The sequence below is a fragment of the Mus musculus genome, chromosome 5, assembly GCF_000001635.26.
Source record: "Mus musculus strain C57BL/6J chromosome 5, GRCm38.p6 C57BL/6J".
Classification (NCBI taxonomy): domain Eukaryota; kingdom Metazoa; phylum Chordata; class Mammalia; order Rodentia; family Muridae; genus Mus; species Mus musculus.
In genome coordinates, this window is record NC_000071.6 from 25,095,510 (window position 1) to 25,114,440 (window position 18,931).

The window sequence follows — 18,931 nt, forward strand, 5'->3', positions numbered from 1 at the left end:
GGATAGGTAAATGGTAAGTAACTGGATAATTGTTACATGGATATTTGAATAGATTAGATAGATGGCAGGTGGCTGTCTCAGGGTTTTTATTGTTATGATGAAACACCATGAGCAAAAGCAAGCTAGAGAGGAAAGGGTTTATGTGGCCTACATTTCCATATCCCTGTTCATCATAGAAGGAAGTTAAGACAGGGACTTAGACAGGGATGGACTGTGAAGGCAAGAGCTGATGCAGAAGCCATGGAGGGATGCTGCTTACTGGCTTGCTCTACGTGGCTTGTTCAGTCTGCTTTCTTATAGAAGCCAGGCCCACAAAGAGCTGGGTTCTCCACCCCACCCCACCCCCACTGACCACTAATCAAGGAAATGCCTTATAGCTGGGCATTATGGAGGCATTTTCTCAATTGAGGCTCCCTCCTCTATGATGACTCTAGCTTGTGTCAAGCTGACATAAAACCAGTTGGTACAGTAGTGAATGGTCAATAGATGGATGGATGGATGGATGGATGGAAGAAAGGAAGGAAGGAAGGAAGGAAAGAAGGAAGGAAGGAAGGACAGAAAAACAGATAACAGGCAGAACCAATGACATGAGAACAGAAGAAATGGAAGCTAGACACCAAATTCCTTTGAAACCCAGGAGGCATAACAATTCCGTGAAGAACTTAATGAATCACAAAATTATGGGTCTCGTCTCAGACATTGCAGATCAGTAGGTTTAGACTGACACCTAGGACTGGATATTTTAAAAGCACGTCAGATGGTACTATTATACCGAAACTGGTTCAAGAACCATACCTTGCCATCAAAGAGCACGTACGAAATGTTCAAACCAGTCTCAGTCAAGGTCGAAGCTGAATGTCTCCTCCAGACTCCAGCTCAGGGTACTTCGGTGGTGAGAGGGACAGAGAATGCTTTCATTTGGTCCTCCAGCCCCATACTCTACTGAGAGTGTGGTCACAGGCCCATCACCAGCACAGGGGGTCCTGAGGCGTCAAGCTGGGTGAGACTCCCCTGCAAGCCACACACACAGCAGGTTACAGGCAGTGTCTTGAGCAATGGGCTCACTCGAGCCCAGTTGTGCCACCACAACCTTCTGACTGGCCAGCTGCCCTGGGCTCTATTTTTAGTCTGTCTCCAGTGACAGTGAATTATTTTACGAGCTCCTCTCCCAAGAGGGCTGGGGACATGTGTGTTGTCACCAGTGCCTACTAGGTCAAGAACCCAACCTCCCTGGCAGCTTCGATGTCACACAAGATCCTACTCTGGCCCTTCTAGCTCTCTTAGGGCATCCCCCAACCACCTTCCCTCACTGTGGGCCTCAGGCTCTGGCCCCTTTCTACCAAAGCACTTCATCTTGCTGGCACGTCTGGCTACTTCTCGTGAGTTTTTGCTCCTCGTATTTTAATAGCTTCTCAGTTAAAACCCGGAAAAAGGCGCCAAGACAAGAACTTAGGTCCTAGAGAATAGTTTAAGTTATTAAACAGCATTAGCAAAGAAGTAAGGAAGAACGTTCTTGAAGCCAGACAGGCCATGAAGATATATTAACAAGTGAAGCAATGGCCCCTGCTGGGTTCTCCTGGGATGTTTCTGTACCGATGCATCAGAACTGTCTCCCCAGTGACACCTTACTTGGTGGAAGTCTGTCCTTCCCGCACTGTGGTGGTTCAGATACCTCATGGGCTCAAATATCTAAATACCAAAAATTCCCCAGTTAGTGCAACTACGTAGAAGAGATTAGGAGGGGAGTTTACAGAGATCTATCACTGGGGATGGGCTTTGAGGTTTCAAAAGCCCACACCATGCCCAGTTGGATCAGATTCAAGGTCTCAGCTACTGTTTCAGATCCAACGTCACCAACACAGGGTCTATCCCTGTACTCCAGGTGCCTCACATTCAGCCGAACCAGCTGCCAAAGCCGGGCAGAATCTTTCAGACAGGAAGAAAGACACGAGCCCAAAGCCCCCCACAAGGAAGCGCCCCACAAGGCTGTGGAAGACTTGGGTCAGGTTTGCACACAAGGGACAGGATCTCTGCTGCAGCTCCTTCGTCTCTGAGAGCAATCCCTGAGTTTTGGTTGGCCTGGAATTAATTCACTAAGGAGAACTTACAGAATTCACTCTGCCTCTGATACCAGAGTATCGGGTTGGAAGTACTAGATACCTCTGTGCCTGGCCAGAGCCTGACCTTCAAGCCAGGGTTGTCTAAGGAAACAAAGGTTACCCAGTTAAACAGGGATCTGCATAGCAATAGACCAGTTTATTGTGAGTGTATTCCAAACAGGGCATGGGACATATTTAAGAAAGAAAATTGTATGTTGTTTGAAATCCAATTCCTTCAAAGTCCTGCTGATCTGGTCTGAGAACATTCCCTTCCCTCCATGAGACACTGTCTTCTGCTGGATTCAGAAGCGCATGTCCTCTGTGTCTGAAGTGGTTCTGCCATGGTTGTCACTCTGGTCCCCACATGCAGCTGTTGTGGAACTGACCTGTCACCTTATGTCCTGGGTTTGTCTGCTAAGCACTGAACCTTAAGTGCCCATTTTCACAGCCTCTCCTGGCACAGTAATCAATAGGTCACCATTAGTGGGTAGATGATAGGAGCCTCTGGTCACATCAGCAAACACATGCACAAGAGAGAATGAGAACACAGGCACAGGTCACATGGTGAACAGCTGGGTGACAGTGGAGTGAAAACTGCTTTTAGTAAAGGCCGGGCCACACCAAAAACATGTCTGAGTGCCCCAGCTTGGACGCTGGTTTTCAGCATGCAGAGTGGCCTGTCAGTCCCTTAGCTGCTGCTGGACTTTGCCCTATACAGCCTTACACATTACCACTCGAAGGCAAGCACACACGAGTGGGGGCGGCTGCTCCATTTGGACTCCATTCACGGCAGCTTATTCCGAGGGCACTATTTTCTCTCCCCTGCCATCCCATCTTTTCTCCTCACCCAGCTGCCATTTGTTTGTTTGTTTGTTTATATTGAGACCTATTTGTTATCTAGCCCAGACTAGATCTCTTCCTTGCACTCTGACACCCATGTGATAACCATGAGAGCACAGCGTTTTACACTGTAAGGAGCTTTTCCGTTTACTACTTTATTTCAACCTCTCCAAAAGGTGGACAAATTGGCACCATTTTTTGAGACAAACAGGACAAGCTCAGTGGTTAAAGGGCAGCTCAAAAGGTCACCGTGAAACGGATCTTAGCAGCAATGTCTAACTTTCTATTTCAATAGTTTTAAAATGTCTTACATAGGCAATGTAATAAGTATTTTCTCAAATAAAATTCATATCCCTATATGTTTAGGTCACCGTGGGACTCATGAATTGTCCAGATGCCCAACTTTAAATTGCTCCCCAAAGTACCCCCATTAGCTGTGTGTGGGGCTCCAAGCCCCAAGACTCCACTCAGTACCACATTCCTGGACTGGAATTAAATGAAGATAGGGGCCCTGAATCTAAAAGGAAAGGCTTGGGACAAGCAATGGGAAAAGCCTAGTACTCATTCTTCAGGGTAGTGCTGGCAAGCGGTGCTGCCCATGCTGTGCAGGGTTCAGTGTAGATGCCACCAGGTATCACTGGCAGGTGGGGCTCATGGAGCTGTCCCACACTGCTTAGCATGTTCATTTGTAAAAACCATTGCTTGCTTGGTCGCTGCCAGGATGTAGCCAAGTGGGGTTTCCCTTTGGGTAAAGCTAAAGGCTGGGGTACACCTCCTGAGAATTGATCCCCCTCTACAGAGAGGAGAACAAGTGCCCTTGGGCTACCAGCTAGGGCAAACCAGACTGATGCTCAGCACTGAGCAAGCTATTCTGCATGCTGCTCCCTCCGGCTGTTTAAGTCAATGTCACCAGAGTCCAACCAAGGTGGCAGGGTATTCTGGGCTGAAGTTAGCAATAGCCCTGTATAGTAAGCCGAGAAAACCTCAAGCCCCCAAATTCCACGAGGCACAAAATATTCCTGGAGTCAAACCACGGGAATCACTGCAAAGGGCTCCAGCCGCGACTCACATGCATCCTGAAATTGGTGTGGAGGGAGAGCTATTTGGGGGTGCTGCCTCACCGTGGCACCCCGCGATATTCCCACCCACCACTCCTTTCCTCAGTCCCCGGTGGCGGCGGCGGCTCCTCAACTCACGCTTCCCCGCACTTCACAAGAGGTCCTTTTCAACAAAACAACACAACTCACCACCCCCCTCCCCAGCACCCGCACCGGCCCGATCCAGGGCTACGCCCAGTCCGCCACCAGGCTTTGCGCACCCGGGAGCGCGCTTCTCGTACTCGCTTCCCAGCAGACACCCTTGCCTCTGTCCTAGACAATCCCATAGCTCCACTATAGTACGGACCAAGATCCAATCTCGGGCTCTGCGGCCCAGCTTGGGCCCTGCCCCTCCCCCTCCCCAGCCTCCCGAAGGGACAGGAGGGACAGGACGGCGCGCGCAGAGTGTCCCTTGTTAACCGCCTAGGCGCCGCGGGAGTCTGGAGCTCCAGGGATGGGACTCACCGGAATGTGCACTCGCAGTGACCGCCTCTTCAGGCTAGGGTTCTTTTTGCCACTGCTCCCGCCCGGGCTGGAAACCTCTTTCTTCTTCTTGGTGTCCATGGCTGCGCTTCCCATAACTTTAGCTAGAAGTTAATTCCGGTGCCTCGTCCCCGGGGTTCGGTCCCCTCGCTGCCTCCCAGGACTGCTGCCGTTACACTGGAGCCACGCGCTTTTTATGACTGTCCTCCCACCCTGAAAACACCTCGTGGGGACTTCCGCGGGGAGGGCGGGTGGCGCAGGTAACACGCGGGGCTCCACCCGAGGGGCTGGCAGTCCGCGGAATGCCGGGTTGGAGCGTCCTCTTTCTCCTACGGAATCATTGGGTGCAGAGTCTCGGCCCGTGCTACTTTTGGTTACGCGTGGCAGAAGTCTTGTGCTGGGTGATAAAGTTTTCCTCCTTCTGCAAAGCGAAGCAACATTTTCCACCTCTCGGCTCCTCCCACAAATTCCCAGAGGTAGTCGGCCAGGCAGGTGCAATTAACAACAGCAATTTGGAAAACAGCCTTCTCGTGTCTGTGCCTCGATGGAAACGGTGGCCAGAGACACTTGGTAGAGAAATGCATAACCCTGGGCCGCACAATAAAGCGACAGGGAGCCTGGGACCCGGAGGGCCTCCTCTTTGGGCGAGAGGGAGGGCAGAGGGGGAAGAGGAGGTGCAAAGGCGAAGACTCGTCGCAATTGGGCTGGCGCGTGGCCGCAGGAATAAACTGTGGCGGCGGCTGGCTGGGTTCTGCGGGCCGAAGGGCGCGCCCCAGCCCCTAGGGGAGAATAGGGCAGGGCGCCCGCCCCGGGCGGCCTCTGAGCCGCGGCCCCCGGGACCCGGGGAACTGTGGGGGCCGGGTCTGGCACCAACGTAGGCTCTGGGAGCGCTGGGCGGTGGCAGGCGGCGCGCGCGTTGAACAGGAAGTGCGCGGCGTGCGGCGCCACTGTCCCACTCCACGCGGCCCACGCTGCCCCCGGGTGGTCGCCGTGCACTCTCTGTCTCAAGGTAGGCCAGCTCCGGACTCGCCAGGAGCTGATTCTGATCCATCTGGTTTTGCTGTGTCTCTGTTTAGGTCCAGCCCCCGGAAACACACACCCGCAGCCCGACCACGCCACGATTGAAGCCCCGGGTCAAAGTGGTTCGGGTGACCGCACTCGCTTCTCGCAACGCCGCCCCCCTGCGGCGTAGGGAACCCCATCCTGTCCAGAGCGGCCTGTGGCGTGGTGAGTGCAGGCTTTTCTCCACAACTTGGTTCTTTTCAGATTCATCAAAGATTGCGCAACAAACCTTGATCTTTGGCAAAGGCGCTCTGGTCTCAGTAAATGCTGAAGTCCTAAAACCACGAGAGGAAATGGGTGCGTCGGAGCCTGAAACCAGGGCGAACACGCCACGTGCTCCCGGATCTTCAGAGCCACTGGCTGCAGATCTGGTACTGCGGGCTGCTCAGGGCCCTGGTGTTCCTCCCAGGCAGCAGGACCTTGGCTTCTGGTCTGAGTGAGGGGCGTGCTTCCTCTCCTGCTCAGAATTGAATACCGGCTGACCCCAGTGATCACTCCAGCTCTTTGAAGCTAACATCAGCCCACCTGCTCCCTGTAAACAGTAATACACGGACAGTACCTATAGCATAAACGTGATAGGGGTTCCTTTGACGAAGACATGACACGGGTAAGGAGATGGCCTTTACTCCTCTTCCTGCTCTCCCACCGTAGAGGATGTGGTTACCACTTTAAGACCATGATTTAGTAAAGGACCTGTCTGTCCCATGAGAAACCCATTGCTGGGTCCAGCAATCCCCTGGATTTCCACGGTACCAGCCAAGTTCCTGCAAATTAGGTAAAACCCTACAGCTGGGGGGAAGGGGGCGATCCTTGGTTCATCAGGTAAGTTTGTATACATCCTGCTACCACACTTTCAAAACAAGAATGAAGTACACCTCCTCCCCAGAGCCCCCAACCAGTATCCCTAAGCAGCTTCTGGAGAGTCCTCTGAAGGTTCTAACCCGGTGTCGGTGTCGTCACCCTCCTCCCCAGCCTGGCTCCTCACTAAAGGACTCCCAGGACCCCAAAAGACATCATTCTACTGAGGGTTCAGACTGCTTCTTAGAAGCAGAAGTGAGAGGTTTGGAGGGACGCAATACCAACGTCCAAGGAGGCTACCCTCAGCCACTAAAAAAAGAAAAGAAAAAATCACTCCAGGTTTGTCAAGTGTTCTCTCTCTGTAGGTTGGAATGTTCATCTCTTCATGATGGTGTGCCAGGATGCATAAATGGTACCATGTGATGAGAAAGAAGTGGCTTTGAAAGAAGCAGCCATCAGAAGAGACCAAGAAGACAGAGGAAAGGACTCTGAGGGGAACGTACATGCTCCTTCTATCACCACCTTTCCCTTGGGGTGTGCGTGTGTGTGTGTGTGTGTGTGTGTGTATGTGTGTGTAGCTTGTGTGTGTGTGCACTTGCCTGTGGTAGCTTGTGTGTGTGTGTGCACTTGCCTGTGGTAGCTTGTGTGTGTGTGTATACTTGCTTGTGGTAGCTTTGTGTGTGTGTGTGTATGTGTGTATACTTGCCTGTGGTAGCTTGTGTGTGTGTGTGTGTGTGCACTTGCCTGTGGTAGCTTGTGTGTGTGTGTGTGTGTATGTGTGTGTGTGTGTGTGTGCACTTGCCTGTGGTAGCTTGTGTGTGTGTGTGTGTGTGTGTGCACTTGCCTGTGGTAGCTTGTGTGTGTGTGTGTGTGTGTGCACTTGCCTGTGGTAGTTTGTAAATATCAGAGGCTGAGAGGCTGATTTCAGGATATCCTCTTTAATCCTCTCTCAAACCTTTTTGTTGTTATTTTGTTTGTTTGTTTGTTTGTTTGTTTGTGGGTAGTTTGTTTTGTTTTTTCAAGACGGTGATTTTCTGTGTAGCCCTGGCTGTTCTGGACACTCAAAGACCTGCCTGTCTCTGCCTCCCAAGGGCTGGGATTAAAGGATTTAAATCTCTTGATTTTATCTTTTGGAGTACAGACTTTGGGGCCTTGGAATCCTAAATCTAAATGTTGGGCCTTGCGATGGCTATAAAAGCGCTTGCAAGCCAGCCTGACTAACCTGAGTTAAATCCCCAGAACCCATGTGAACGGCTGATGTGCAGCTGCAATCCCAGCACCCCCATCGGCCAGTACACAGTGCACCAGCAGTAATGAGAGAGACCCCGCTTCAAAAAAGCAAGGTGAAAAGAGAGGACCGATTCCTGAAACGTTGTCTTCTGACCGCCACATGAGGGCCGTGGCACATGCCTACCTGTATACACAGACAAACAAGACAGACAGACAGGCACACTCACATGCACACACACACACTCACACACACGCACACACACACACGCACATACCTTTTAAGAGTACTTACTTGCTCTTGTAGAAGACTCAGGTTCAGTTCTCAGCACTACATCCCAGTCGAGAAGCAAAATGCCAAGAGTGTAAGAGTTAAGATAAAGCTGATCTGATGGTACATGTCTGGCCTTCAGCTACTGAGGAACTGAGTTAAGTTCACTAGTTCAAGACCAACCTAGGAAACTGAGGAGAGGTAGGGAGGGAGGGGAAGAGAGGAGAAGAGAGAAGAGGAGAGAGGAGGGGAGAGATTTTTTTTTCTGGAGTTTAGGAAAGGATCGTTGATAGTCTAATTTCACTTCATCTAGCTTCTCTCCACTCTGCATTACTTTTTCCTATTGCCTATGAATAGCTTCTTAAAATGACAGTGACCTTTTAAAGTTTACATTATGGGTCACTTTGTGGCACGGAGAACATAGAAGCCCTCATGGATTCGAAATTCACATCTGCCTTGTGCCCTGGATGAGTATAAATTAGAGGCATCTTAGTGATCTATAGATGATTGTGTTTGGTGACATTCCATACTTGCTGCCACTAGAAACCATGTTGGAAACTCGACGGTTAATAAGTGATGCCTCCCTGCCATGTGTGCGTCTCTGTGTGTCTCTGTGTATGCGTGCTAGGATTGTAAGCCTGTGCCAGCACACCACCTACACCATCCCCCAATCTTAGGAACCAGCATTTAGATCATGGTGGACATGCCCTGCACTGTGGTAGACTTCATGTTAGTGATCTAATGTCTGTCAAAGTCTTCTGAAAGAACTGTTTGAAACACTTTGCAGACCACAGTGGCCAAAGCCTGGCTGCTGGCTCCTGTCTTGTGCTCATTTGACATCTGTTGGTTATCATTGCTGTGTCCTTTGGGACAACAGAAAAAGAAGGTGCCCTCTTTTAAAACCTTTATACATACACACACAAAACAAAAACCACCTTTACACCAGATTACAAAACTCTAGGAAATGTCTCTAGGGTGACCTTGAGCAAACTGCTTAACATCTCAGCTGCCATGTTCTCCTGGCTTGTGACACAGTTGGTGAGGACACTTGCCTGTGTGTTTAGAACACAGTGATTTGACTCTGTGCAAAAGGCAGCCCTTGGAGACTGAAGTAACTCAGGGCTTCTGCGAACGCTGTGGCAAATTACTGCTCACCCTACCAAGGTGTCACTATCTAATGTCAACCAAGAGGGAGGTGTCCTCTATTCACTGTAAGCACAGGAGTAATCTCACAAGGGAGGAGGTGAGCCTCCATGGATGTGAAGGAAGGGCCCAGGAGTAGAAACTCTGCCTAGGAGTGGCCTATGCGCCTTTGAGCCTGCTTTATTTTCCAGGGAACCTGTGCCAGCCACCTCCACTCTGCACACCAGACTTCCCTTCATCATAAAGTCAGTTAGCCCCGGAGGATCCCAACAGTGAAATCCAGAAGACTCGAATTAAGGTAAAGGTGAATTCTGTAGCCATGTCCCATCTTCTCTTCAGCGAACAGCCAGGATGCTGACAGCTCAGTGTCTAAGTCCACACTCAGCACTTCTCCGGGACAGAGTCAGCAAGCAGGGCTCATGTGGCCTGAAATGTGTCTGTCTGCTAAATGGAAACAGAGATTATCCTAGCAATTATACCCCAACAAAGGACATCTGTCATGTTGCCAACGCTAGCTGGGAATAAAGACCCAATTCCCCAGGAGCTCCCAGCAGGATTTCTGCTCAGGAGATGAGATGATTTGTTTTAGGCTTGTTTGTTTGTTTATCTTTTCTTTCTTTGTGGGGGTGCATGTCACAGCAGGAGTGTAAAGGTCAGAGGATAACTTTATAGAGTCTGTTCCCTCCTTCCACCTTTGCATGGGTTCTCGAGACTGGACTCATGTTGCCAGCCAGTGTGCCTTTACCCACTGAGCCATCTTGCTGGCCCATTCTAGTGATCCATCCTCACCTCCCATTGGGCAGAAAGGCTTGGACTCAGGTAGTAAATGTGTGTTCATCCTCCATTTAGCTGTGAGCTTTGAGTATGCAGTAAGTACAGAGATGGACCCTGAGACGTTGTTATTCTCACTATTCCCTGAATATGGTTCATGACTGATTTCTGACCTCTCATTCACCTGCCTGGTGGTACATGGTGAAGTAATACATATTAATCATGATAATTTCCTCAGCAAATAAAGTCACCTTGGTAATTGACCCGGGTGGGTTGAAGTTCCTACACTGCCTTACAAATCCGATTCATCTTATACAGTATGTCAGCAGCTCTGTCTTGTAGCCGGCATCCAGGCATGGCTCTAGAATACCAGAGAAGTGTTTTCAGTGAGACTCCTGAGGGGGAAAATGAATTTACATGCTGTCACTGTCCTTGGTGTGGTGAGGTGAAGGGAGTGACTATGAACAGGACTTAGAACCCTTGACCTCCAAGCCTCACAGAAAAGGACACACTATCTGGGCCCTCAGAGGGAGAATGTTTCTCCAAGAAGGGCTGGACCAAACCCTGAGTCCAACCCACACACAAGCTTGCCAGAGCCCATGCCTGCCCTTGGCCCTTAGTACTTTATAACATAATCAATCAGTATCCATTTGCCAGGCAGACAGATCCCACAGGGATACCCAGTCCAAGGACTCTGGGGGTACAGGGCACCTCAAGGTCTTGGTGGGTATTAACAACTCTCCTTATGCCATGTGGGTCAAAAGCTGTGAAATGTTCCTAAATAGAACTCTGGAGAATCTTATGAGGTCTTGGGAGAGACTGAAGAGGAACTTTCCAAGCACTGGGCTTGGACGAGGTTCCTGTAAGTATCAGCCACACCCACAAGGCCACAGACCTTTCTACCAAAGGCCTTGTTGTTTTCTAGCCTGATTTATCACAGCCTTTTTACCTTCTAGGCTAAAAAAAAAAAAAAAAAAAAAAAAAGAAGAAGCATAACTGTTAGCATTTCTTTTAGACTCTGCCCCACAGTTACCTGGCAACAGCCAGGTATGCCTGACTCATTATAAAAGGGGCTGCTTGCCCCCTCCTCACTCTCTTGCCCTCTTACTCTCTTCCCCCCTTCCCCCTCTGTCTCTTCTACCCCCATTCCTCTCCCCACTCTCTCCATATGTTCATGGGCAGCCTCTACTTCTCTTCTTTCTGCCCCCCTCTCTTTGCCTTTCTCTGTCTCTACTACCCTCTCAACTCCCCTCCCCATGGCCTAAATAAACTCCATTGCATACTATATCAGTGGTATGGCTGGTACCTCAGGGGGAGGGATGCCTCAGCATGGGCATGCAGAGGGACCCCTCCCCCCCCACACACACACCATACTTCGCCTCTACCAAACATATCCCTCCCTTCTCTTCCTCTTTCTCCTCCTCCACCTCTTTTCTTCTTCTTCTTCTTCTTCTTCTTCTTCTTCTTCTTCTTCTTCTTCTTCTTCTTCTTCTTCTTCTTCTTCTTCTTCTTCTTCTTTTATAAAACACAACAATAACGATAAATCTCTGGTCTGGCTCACTTGTATGTAAGGACATTTTCTTCTTACTGTGGGACTTGTTCATTCATGACTCAAGGGCTTCCCAGAATTTTAGGTGGATGGGTCAAGATACTTCGGCTGGGGGAGGTGTGTGTGTGTATGTGTGTGTGTGGCTACAGGGTTCACTGCCAACACACAGTGCATGCAAAGGGATAATGGTCTCACTGCAGGTAGCCCTGAGCCCAGGGAGCTTCATGGTGACTTGTGTACTGGGAACAGTAAAATGTTTCTGGAATTGTAATGAGCAAAACTGAATTCAAACCTCAAATGCAGAATGAACGGGAGCTGTTTCTGGTGGCACTCGCCTGTGTCTCACTGTCTGCCTGGTTCTGGCCTCGCTGCTTGAGCACTGTGTGAGCCCAGCTATGCAGGGCCACCTAAGCTGGGTGAGACATCTCAGCGCAGATTCAAGACTATGGAACCTACAGTGTCTTTACTGTGAGTAGTTCCCTATACTTACAGAAACTGGCTTAACTGCAGAAAACAAGGACAGAAAAAAGAGTATCTTCCTACCACCATTCTTCAGTATGCAGTACTGTACTGGGTGGAAGTATTCGATCTTTTCAACGGCTGTTTGAGTCACAGACTTAAGGTTTATAAAAGTTCACTAACTGAGTTTTGGCTTGGGATGAGGACAGAATTTCTAACAATTTCTCTAAACATACTCCTTGTATTTTGCACTAAATATTTATGTACACAGATCAATGTTCTCAGTTTTAATTATAAATTCAACACATCAGTTAGACCTGGAAAGTTAAGGGAAGAATTGCTTCTCAGAGACTCTGTAGGACCCTCATCCTTGGAAAATTTAAATGGTTACTTAACATTTCCAGAGAACTGTGTCGTGACCACTGATGGGAGCTGATGGGTGTGTCCACCTCCCAGTGGACTTCCATGTGGCCTCTGCTCCTAGACCTATCCTGTTCAGCTCTCTACCACAGTCTTTGGACTTGGCCAGAGGGAGACAGCAGACAGGTCAACACATAGCAGTATGGGAGGAGGCAGGCGAGAAGAGCTCCATCTCTAGGATTCAGGAGTTGGAACTTGGTGAGAGTAAAAAGGAAATAGGAGATTTGGCATGTGGGACCCTTAAGACGCTGGCTGCTTTCTGTGTGGGGTGAGATGATCTGGGAAAGGCCATTATGGAAGGCAGAACAGTGTGTAAGCACAAGCAGGACTTCAGGAAACCTACAGGTCATGGAGAGGAGAGGGCGCCACGGTAGATCTCTGTTCTAGAAGCCATGTTGAATAAGACAGCAGGTCAGTGGGGAGAGCTCTGGCATTGCCATGCTGATGCCATGATCCAGAAAGAAAACAGCGATGTAGGAACTAAGCCGTGAAAGGGAGCAGACAGCGATGTAGGGGCTAAGCCCCAGAAGGGAGCAGACGTCCCTGCAAGCATGGAAGGCCTAACATGGAAGCCATTTGTTCCATGGCCAGAAGTGCCCATCACAGGCAGCTAGGGAGCCAGGCTCTTACCTGAGTGACTGTCTTCCTCCAGAGAAGAAGCCATACCACCTGTCGCCATAAGAACTGTGCTCAGGAGAGAGGTGGCAAGAAAAACATGTGGAGCACTCACTCACAGACAGCCTGAGCTTCCCCCTTCAGCTGGTCAGCCACTGCAGACCTCTCCTGACGAGGCTTTCTCTCTTGCTCGTCTCCATCTCCCTCATCAGGCAGCTGCCAAGAGGATCAGCCAGCCTTAATCTCAAGTAAAACTACTCTCAAACATAAAAGAAGAAAAAAATGTGAGTTATGCCTGCCAGGAGTGAGCCTGGTTCCTAGTCCTGAGTGGACTGACGCTCACCTGACAGCTGGTCCAGCCTGCTCTCCAAGCCTGGGTGTCTGATGGGAAGGCAGGCAGCTGGGCAGGGTCTTGTCCACTAGACAGTCACTGACTGCAAAGGATGTTCTTTCCCTTTCTTTCTATGTCCTTGAGGAGTGAGGCGGATGCTGAGGGTGTGCGGTTGGTAGCAGGGAACCACTGCTCCTTCCTGCATCCAAACATTAACTCCTAATTGAGCACACACCAGGCAACAGATCAACAGAAACCTGTCTCAAACTGTAGAATGTCAAAGGCTCATTCTACTGATGGCAAGTCAATGCCACTGCCCTCAGAGGAACTTGTAATGAGTGCGTGTCAGACATTCAATGAACTCAGACACCAATGAACTCATTGTTGTCACAAAGTAAGGGACAAGCACATGGTACTCTGTGTTTTAGAGAATCGGATATAGAACCATTTAATTCCTACAGCAACTGTTCACCCAATCCCCCTCCTCTCCCCTCCCCCTCCCCCTCCAGGTTCAGGAGGCTGACTGAGTCACACAGAGGATCTATATCATCCCAATGTCACCAATTTCTTGATGCACCCATGGATTCTTTGGGATAGTGGCTGTGTATGTCAAGCTGGCCAGCCTCTGGTGTCCGCAGACCGGTCAGATGCCAAGCAGATATTGTTGCAAAGGTGTTTTTGAAGATGAGGTTGCATCTCCACACCAGTATTGTAAAGCAGACCACTGTACAAATTATGGTAGGTCCCATCTCCTTAGTTGAAAGCCTTAAGATAAAAAGCTAGTACTTCCCCAAGAAAGAATTCTGCCTCTAGACACCCTCAAGGTCAAATCTATGACTCTAGTTGTTACCTAAACTTCCAGCCGTCCTGTCTTGTAAACTTCAGACTTTCTAGGCCCCACATGAGCCAATTCTTTAAAGTCAATCTCTCTCTGAGCCTATCTCACCTTCTCTCTTTGTGCTACCTGGAAAGCTGTAAGTTCCATGCCAGGTGGCTCCACAGAAGTCTTGCGGCCTTGGAGCTCAAAGAAGCTGCTGCCGGGACAAAGGCAACAGACTCCCTGTGTGCACCACAGGGCCACTTCACAAGGCTTGTTATTGAGGGCATCAGGTGAGGAACTGTGAAACCCAAGTGATCAGAGCCCCTTCAGGAAAGAGCAGCTTTCTTGGCGCTGAAGAAAGCCTGGCTCACACTCACTAATTACTGGGCTTAGCCACGCCCATCCTCCTCCCGCTCTTCTCATTACCTGAACAAGCAAGAGGTAATTACAGAAGCCAAGCCTCAGCGCCTTCTAGAGAATGCTGTCATTCCTGTGACAGGCAAACACCCATGGCACTGTGTCCAGATAAGCACGGCATACTCGCTGGCCAGTTTTTCTCACCCTTAATGTCTCTTCCAGATTCACAAAATGGTTGGTTTTAGAATTACAGATATGATAAAGCATCCTGGCTTGTGTTCACTTCTTTATTTCACTTTCATTGAGTGTGTGTGTGTGTGTGTGTGTGTGTGTGTGTGTGTGTGTTTGTTAATGTGTGTGTTAATCAGAGGTTAACCCCAAGTGTCATTCCTCAGGTGCCCTCTACCTTGTCTTTTAAACAGGGTCTTTCTCTCATTTGGCCTGGAGCTAGCACACTGACTTGGCTAGGTTGAGTGGCCAGCAGGCCCTCGGGGTCCCTCTCTTGCCACCTCCCCAGCACTGGAGTTACAGGCTTCAGAAACCATATCCAGCTTTTTTCTGTATGGGTTCTGGGTATTGAACTCAGGCCCTCATGACTGCATAGTGAGAACTTTACTGACTAAGTAACGCCCCCAGCATCAGCTATGATGACTGTAATGACTGCCCCAAACTATATTAGGCAATTCAGGGTTTTAACATGCAGGAGGCAAAAATGTCAAAGTCTATATTTACCTGTTGGAGGTTTTTTGAAGGGAGCTAGCAAAGTCACACAGGCTCATAAATGGCCCACCTGAACTTTCTCCTAGAGGCCGGAATGAAATCCCACAGCCACAGTCTCCATCCATACCCCCTCAGTCTGTGAGTCCTGTTCTGGCCTGCTTCAGGCTGAGTACCTACTACGCTCTCCCTCCATCTCTTTCCTTTCCCGTACAAACCGATGACCCCCGGCTTCCTACCCAGTGTATGCATCAGCTGGGATCCGTGGAGAGACGGATGCCAAGACATGAGACATTTAAGAGAGGTGACAGGAAGATGCCCATGAGGAAAATGGGAGACAGGTTGGATGGAATGGGTTTAGAGATCTGTCCTGATACCCGGGGAAGAAGAGTGGCAAGAAGGATAGACAGGAAGTGGCTCCCAGCGTTGCACAGACCACAGAGCTGTAACCATCAGCCATAAGGCACTCAGCAAAGAGGAGTTAGGTCCTCTCTGCAGCTGATGTTGCTTGTAACTAGGGATGAGTAGAGGTTGCTAAGGCTTTGGGCTATGTGCTGAGGATACCTGCACTATGGACCCCTTGGAAGGGAGCTTAGCAGCATGTTCACATCCCCCAGTCCCTGCATCATACACGACCAGTTCCCAAGGCTTCTCTGACTTTTCATTCTAGAAGAAACTTAGAAGAGGACAGACACCTTCTTCCCCAGCCCACACTGCCCTGGGCTGAGGTGACTCTCCCCTTTGTTCCCATAGCACTCTGCTCAGTGTGGTGCTTCAGTGTTATGCCTGCCGGGCCTTGCTGGGTGATGATACCATCCTCAGACAGATAGATGGCTGCATGTGAGGAAGAGCATCTATACAGGTTCGCTGGGCCACTGTGCAGAGGCAGCTCCGTGGCTCAATGGGATCTTTGCTATACGCCTTTGAGTGCGCCCCTTGTGGGTCCACAGTTCCATTCAGGCCTGTGACAGAAAGCCTACTGCACATTTGCATGACCCCCTCAGTAAGACTGCCTACCCATCAAGCTGGGTCTGGAGGCTAGCTGCACAAGGACAGTGGAGACTTGTCTCAGATATCCCTGGCTCAGGGATATCTTCTCAGCCTCCTGTATCCTCAGGCTCATCTTCTATGTACTCATCCCATCTTCTGATAGACTGTTGCTGGGGTCATACAAATAGTGAATTAGAGTCTCCCAGGACATGGGCACAGGGAGTCCTAAGGACAAGTAAGTGTTGCCTCTACTTCTGCATCAGCTGCTGATGCTGTGGCTTCTGCCCAGTCCCAGACATGATCTTATGTGACACCTCCTACCACCATTGCCATGACAGCAGGTTCTTTGGGAGGGACCCAGTGGCCACCTCTAGGCTATGACAGTATCACATCCCTCTATGACCCCCAGAGCTTTTGACCACAGCTCTTCTCTGGCCTCATCTCTAACTCCTCTCAGCATTGTCTCTGTAGGAGCAGAAGCCCTGATCTTCAGCCCAGATATGTATTATCGGTCGCTAAACTATGCCCTTGAAAAAGGAATGTGGTACTATATTATTAACCTGCACAGCATATATGCCTACTGGTGCAGTAATCATAAGCTTGTTCTAAAACTGCTCTCTGGTTGGAACCAAGGCTCATTTCACAGAGAACAGTTCACATCTAGTACTGTAAGCCTGGTCAAATGCACGAGCTAGGGAAATCATAGGTCCTGGTAGATTGGTTACAGACATTGCTTTGCTAAATAGACATCACATGCTCATCAAATCGCCTTCTTAGACATGTCTCTACCCACCAATGAGAGTTGCTGTTAGACGTCATCATGTCTCTACCCACCAATGAGGGTTGCTGTTAGACAGCATCATGTCTCTACCCACCAATGAGAGTTGCTGTTAGACGTCATCATGTCTCTACCCACCAATGAGGGTTGCTGTTAGACGTCATCATGTCTCTACTCACCAATGAGAGTTGCTGTTAGACGTCATTATGTCTCTACCCACCAATGAGGGTTGCTGTTAGACGTCATCATGTCTCTACCCACCAATGAGGGTTGCTGTTAGACGTCATCATGTCTCTACTCACCAATGAGAGTTGCTGTTAGACGTCATTATGTCTCTACCCACCAATGAGGGTTGCTGTTAGACGTCATCATGTCTCTACCCACCAATGAGGGTTGATGTCAGACTTCATCAGAGAAGCTTCTTTTTACAGCAGGTAATAGTTACCCCAGAGATGCTCATAACTGGTCAAGATGCTGAGAATAAATGACTATTGAATGTTGAACCATAAATATGTATATTATAAAAGCCACAAATCTACATTACCCTTCCAAAGCTTGTGGAGCTTCACGGAAGAGGAGACAGAATGGATTTAAGAGCTGGTGAGGACAAAGTAGTGAGGCTGTTTTCTGCGCATGGCTTGATCATTGCCCTCTTTTTTTAGAAGTTAGTTTTACTTTTGATCATGTCTACGTGTGTATCTGCATGGGCAGGTGCATGTAAGTGCAGGCACAGAGAAGAGCCATCTCAGATCCCCTGGAGCTGGAGTTATAAGGTAGATGTGGATGCTGGGAATCAAACTTAGGTCCTCGGCCAGAGCAGTACGAGGCCTTAAATCACTGAGCCATCTCTCCAGGTTAGAGAGTGCACTCTTATGCTCACAGTGGTGAGTAACTTCAGAAGACCTGCAGAAGACCAGGCCCATCTACACCCTGATATGAAAAAAACAGTCCTCCCCCAACAAGCATGAATTCATCTAACTATTGTGCTCTTTACAAGACCCTCTTTCCAAATAAGTGGGGCTGGTAGTGTAGCTCAGTGGTAGAGAACGTGCTTAGCAAGTTCAAGGTTCTGGGTTTGATGACAGAACCAACCAACCCACCAGCAAGCCCCACCACCAAAAAAGTCTTAACCACAGCACCGTGGGAGGATTTTCACATGTCCTTTGATGCAGGGGTGTGTGTGTGTGTGTGTATGCACATGTGTGTGGGTTTGCTTGCATGTGACAATGGAGGCACCATCTGAGATCTCAGCACTCACTCTGCACAGCTATGCTTTGAATTATGGTTATATCTCACCTTGTTCCATTAAAAGACTCCAGGCAATAGCTGTTTCCACTGTCTGCCAGGAGGTTTGTTTCTGGTAGACTGTTTTGGGATTGACTTGATTGTTCATGTAAGGAGCCAAGTCAGCCAGGGCCTCAGACCTCAGTGTCTGGAATACAACAGGCCCCAACAGGAGATGGCTAGGGCCTGCAGGGAGAGGCACCTCAGCTTCATGAGTGCAGTCCTGCTAGTACCCAGATATCCACTACCAACTTCCAAATAGCTCCTGACTCCAGGAGACACCAGAAGCCCTTGAGTCTTAGCATCTGACCAGGCAGTTTCAAAGCTCTGAGAATACCTGGGAGCAGATGGGTTTTAGGGGTGGAAGTAGGAGTGTCTCCACATTTTAACATCCAGGCCCCAAATGCCTCAAGTCCCTTAGCAGCTCTCAGTAACAGAACAAATGGAGTAGAAGGTCTCGCCACGTGACAGCCACACGCAGAAGGGAACTACAAGGACCTATGGCAGGTATCAATCAAAAACAATTTGCAGCCAATGTTTCAACAGCACCTTTGGTGCTGGGAGCTTCAAGGGTTAGTTTTAATCAGGGCAGAGTGGCTCATCTCCATGCTAGGCCTGGGAATTCCCAGGTTCTCACAGACTAGCTTTCTGGGAGCTGTTCCATTGATGGTGCTGCCTGAGGCCAGCTGTGCTCAGCACTGTCCCTTGGCACTGTCCCTGGGGAGCCTTTGGAGGCTGGGATGCAGAAGCTGGGGAGGGAGATGTCCTGGGGCAGGATCACAGGAACCTCTCTCTACTCCCCCCTTCCTTCCTTCCTTCC

General features: G+C 49.5%; 1 protein-coding gene and 3 long non-coding RNA genes across 13 annotated transcripts in view; 2 read left to right on the plus strand and 2 right to left on the minus strand.

Annotated features, from left to right (window-relative positions):
* Prkag2 (protein kinase, AMP-activated, gamma 2 non-catalytic subunit) overlaps positions 1-10,773 on the minus strand; it is a 243,548-nt gene extending 232,775 nt beyond the window's left edge. For 4 of the 5 annotated variants that reach the window (XR_880821.3, XR_389738.4, XM_017320595.2 and 1 more), the window contains exon 1: positions 4,502-10,773. Coding sequence is in view for 3 of the 5 variants with exons in the window: in XM_017320595.2 (XP_017176084.1) it covers positions 4,502-4,615 (114 nt within the window). In the remaining 2 variants the exon portion in view is untranslated. The remainder of the gene's footprint in view (positions 1-4,501) is intronic. The other variant, NM_145401.2, reaches the window with a different exon arrangement.
* On the minus strand, positions 2,238-4,494 carry Gm42232. The gene is made up of 2 exons (XR_880887.2): positions 4,344-4,494; positions 2,238-2,603 (listed from the first exon to the last, which is right to left on the minus strand). It is a non-coding gene; the product is annotated as a predicted gene, 42232 (long non-coding RNA).
* 2900005J15Rik (RIKEN cDNA 2900005J15 gene) lies at positions 5,466-7,498 on the plus strand. Its single transcript, NR_027851.1, has one exon. It is a non-coding gene; the product is annotated as an RIKEN cDNA 2900005J15 gene (long non-coding RNA).
* LOC115490109 lies at positions 9,059-14,608 on the plus strand. Of its 6 annotated transcripts, none has more exons than XR_003955729.1 (3): positions 9,059-9,318; positions 11,644-13,903; positions 14,138-14,608. It is a non-coding gene; the product is annotated as an uncharacterized LOC115490109 (long non-coding RNA). The 6 variants fall into 6 exon arrangements; XR_003955731.1 differs by having other exon boundaries at positions 11,644-13,559; positions 13,675-14,608; XR_003955732.1 differs by having other exon boundaries at positions 11,644-13,118; positions 13,675-14,608.
* Positions 14,609-18,931: the final 4,323 nt, after the last annotated feature.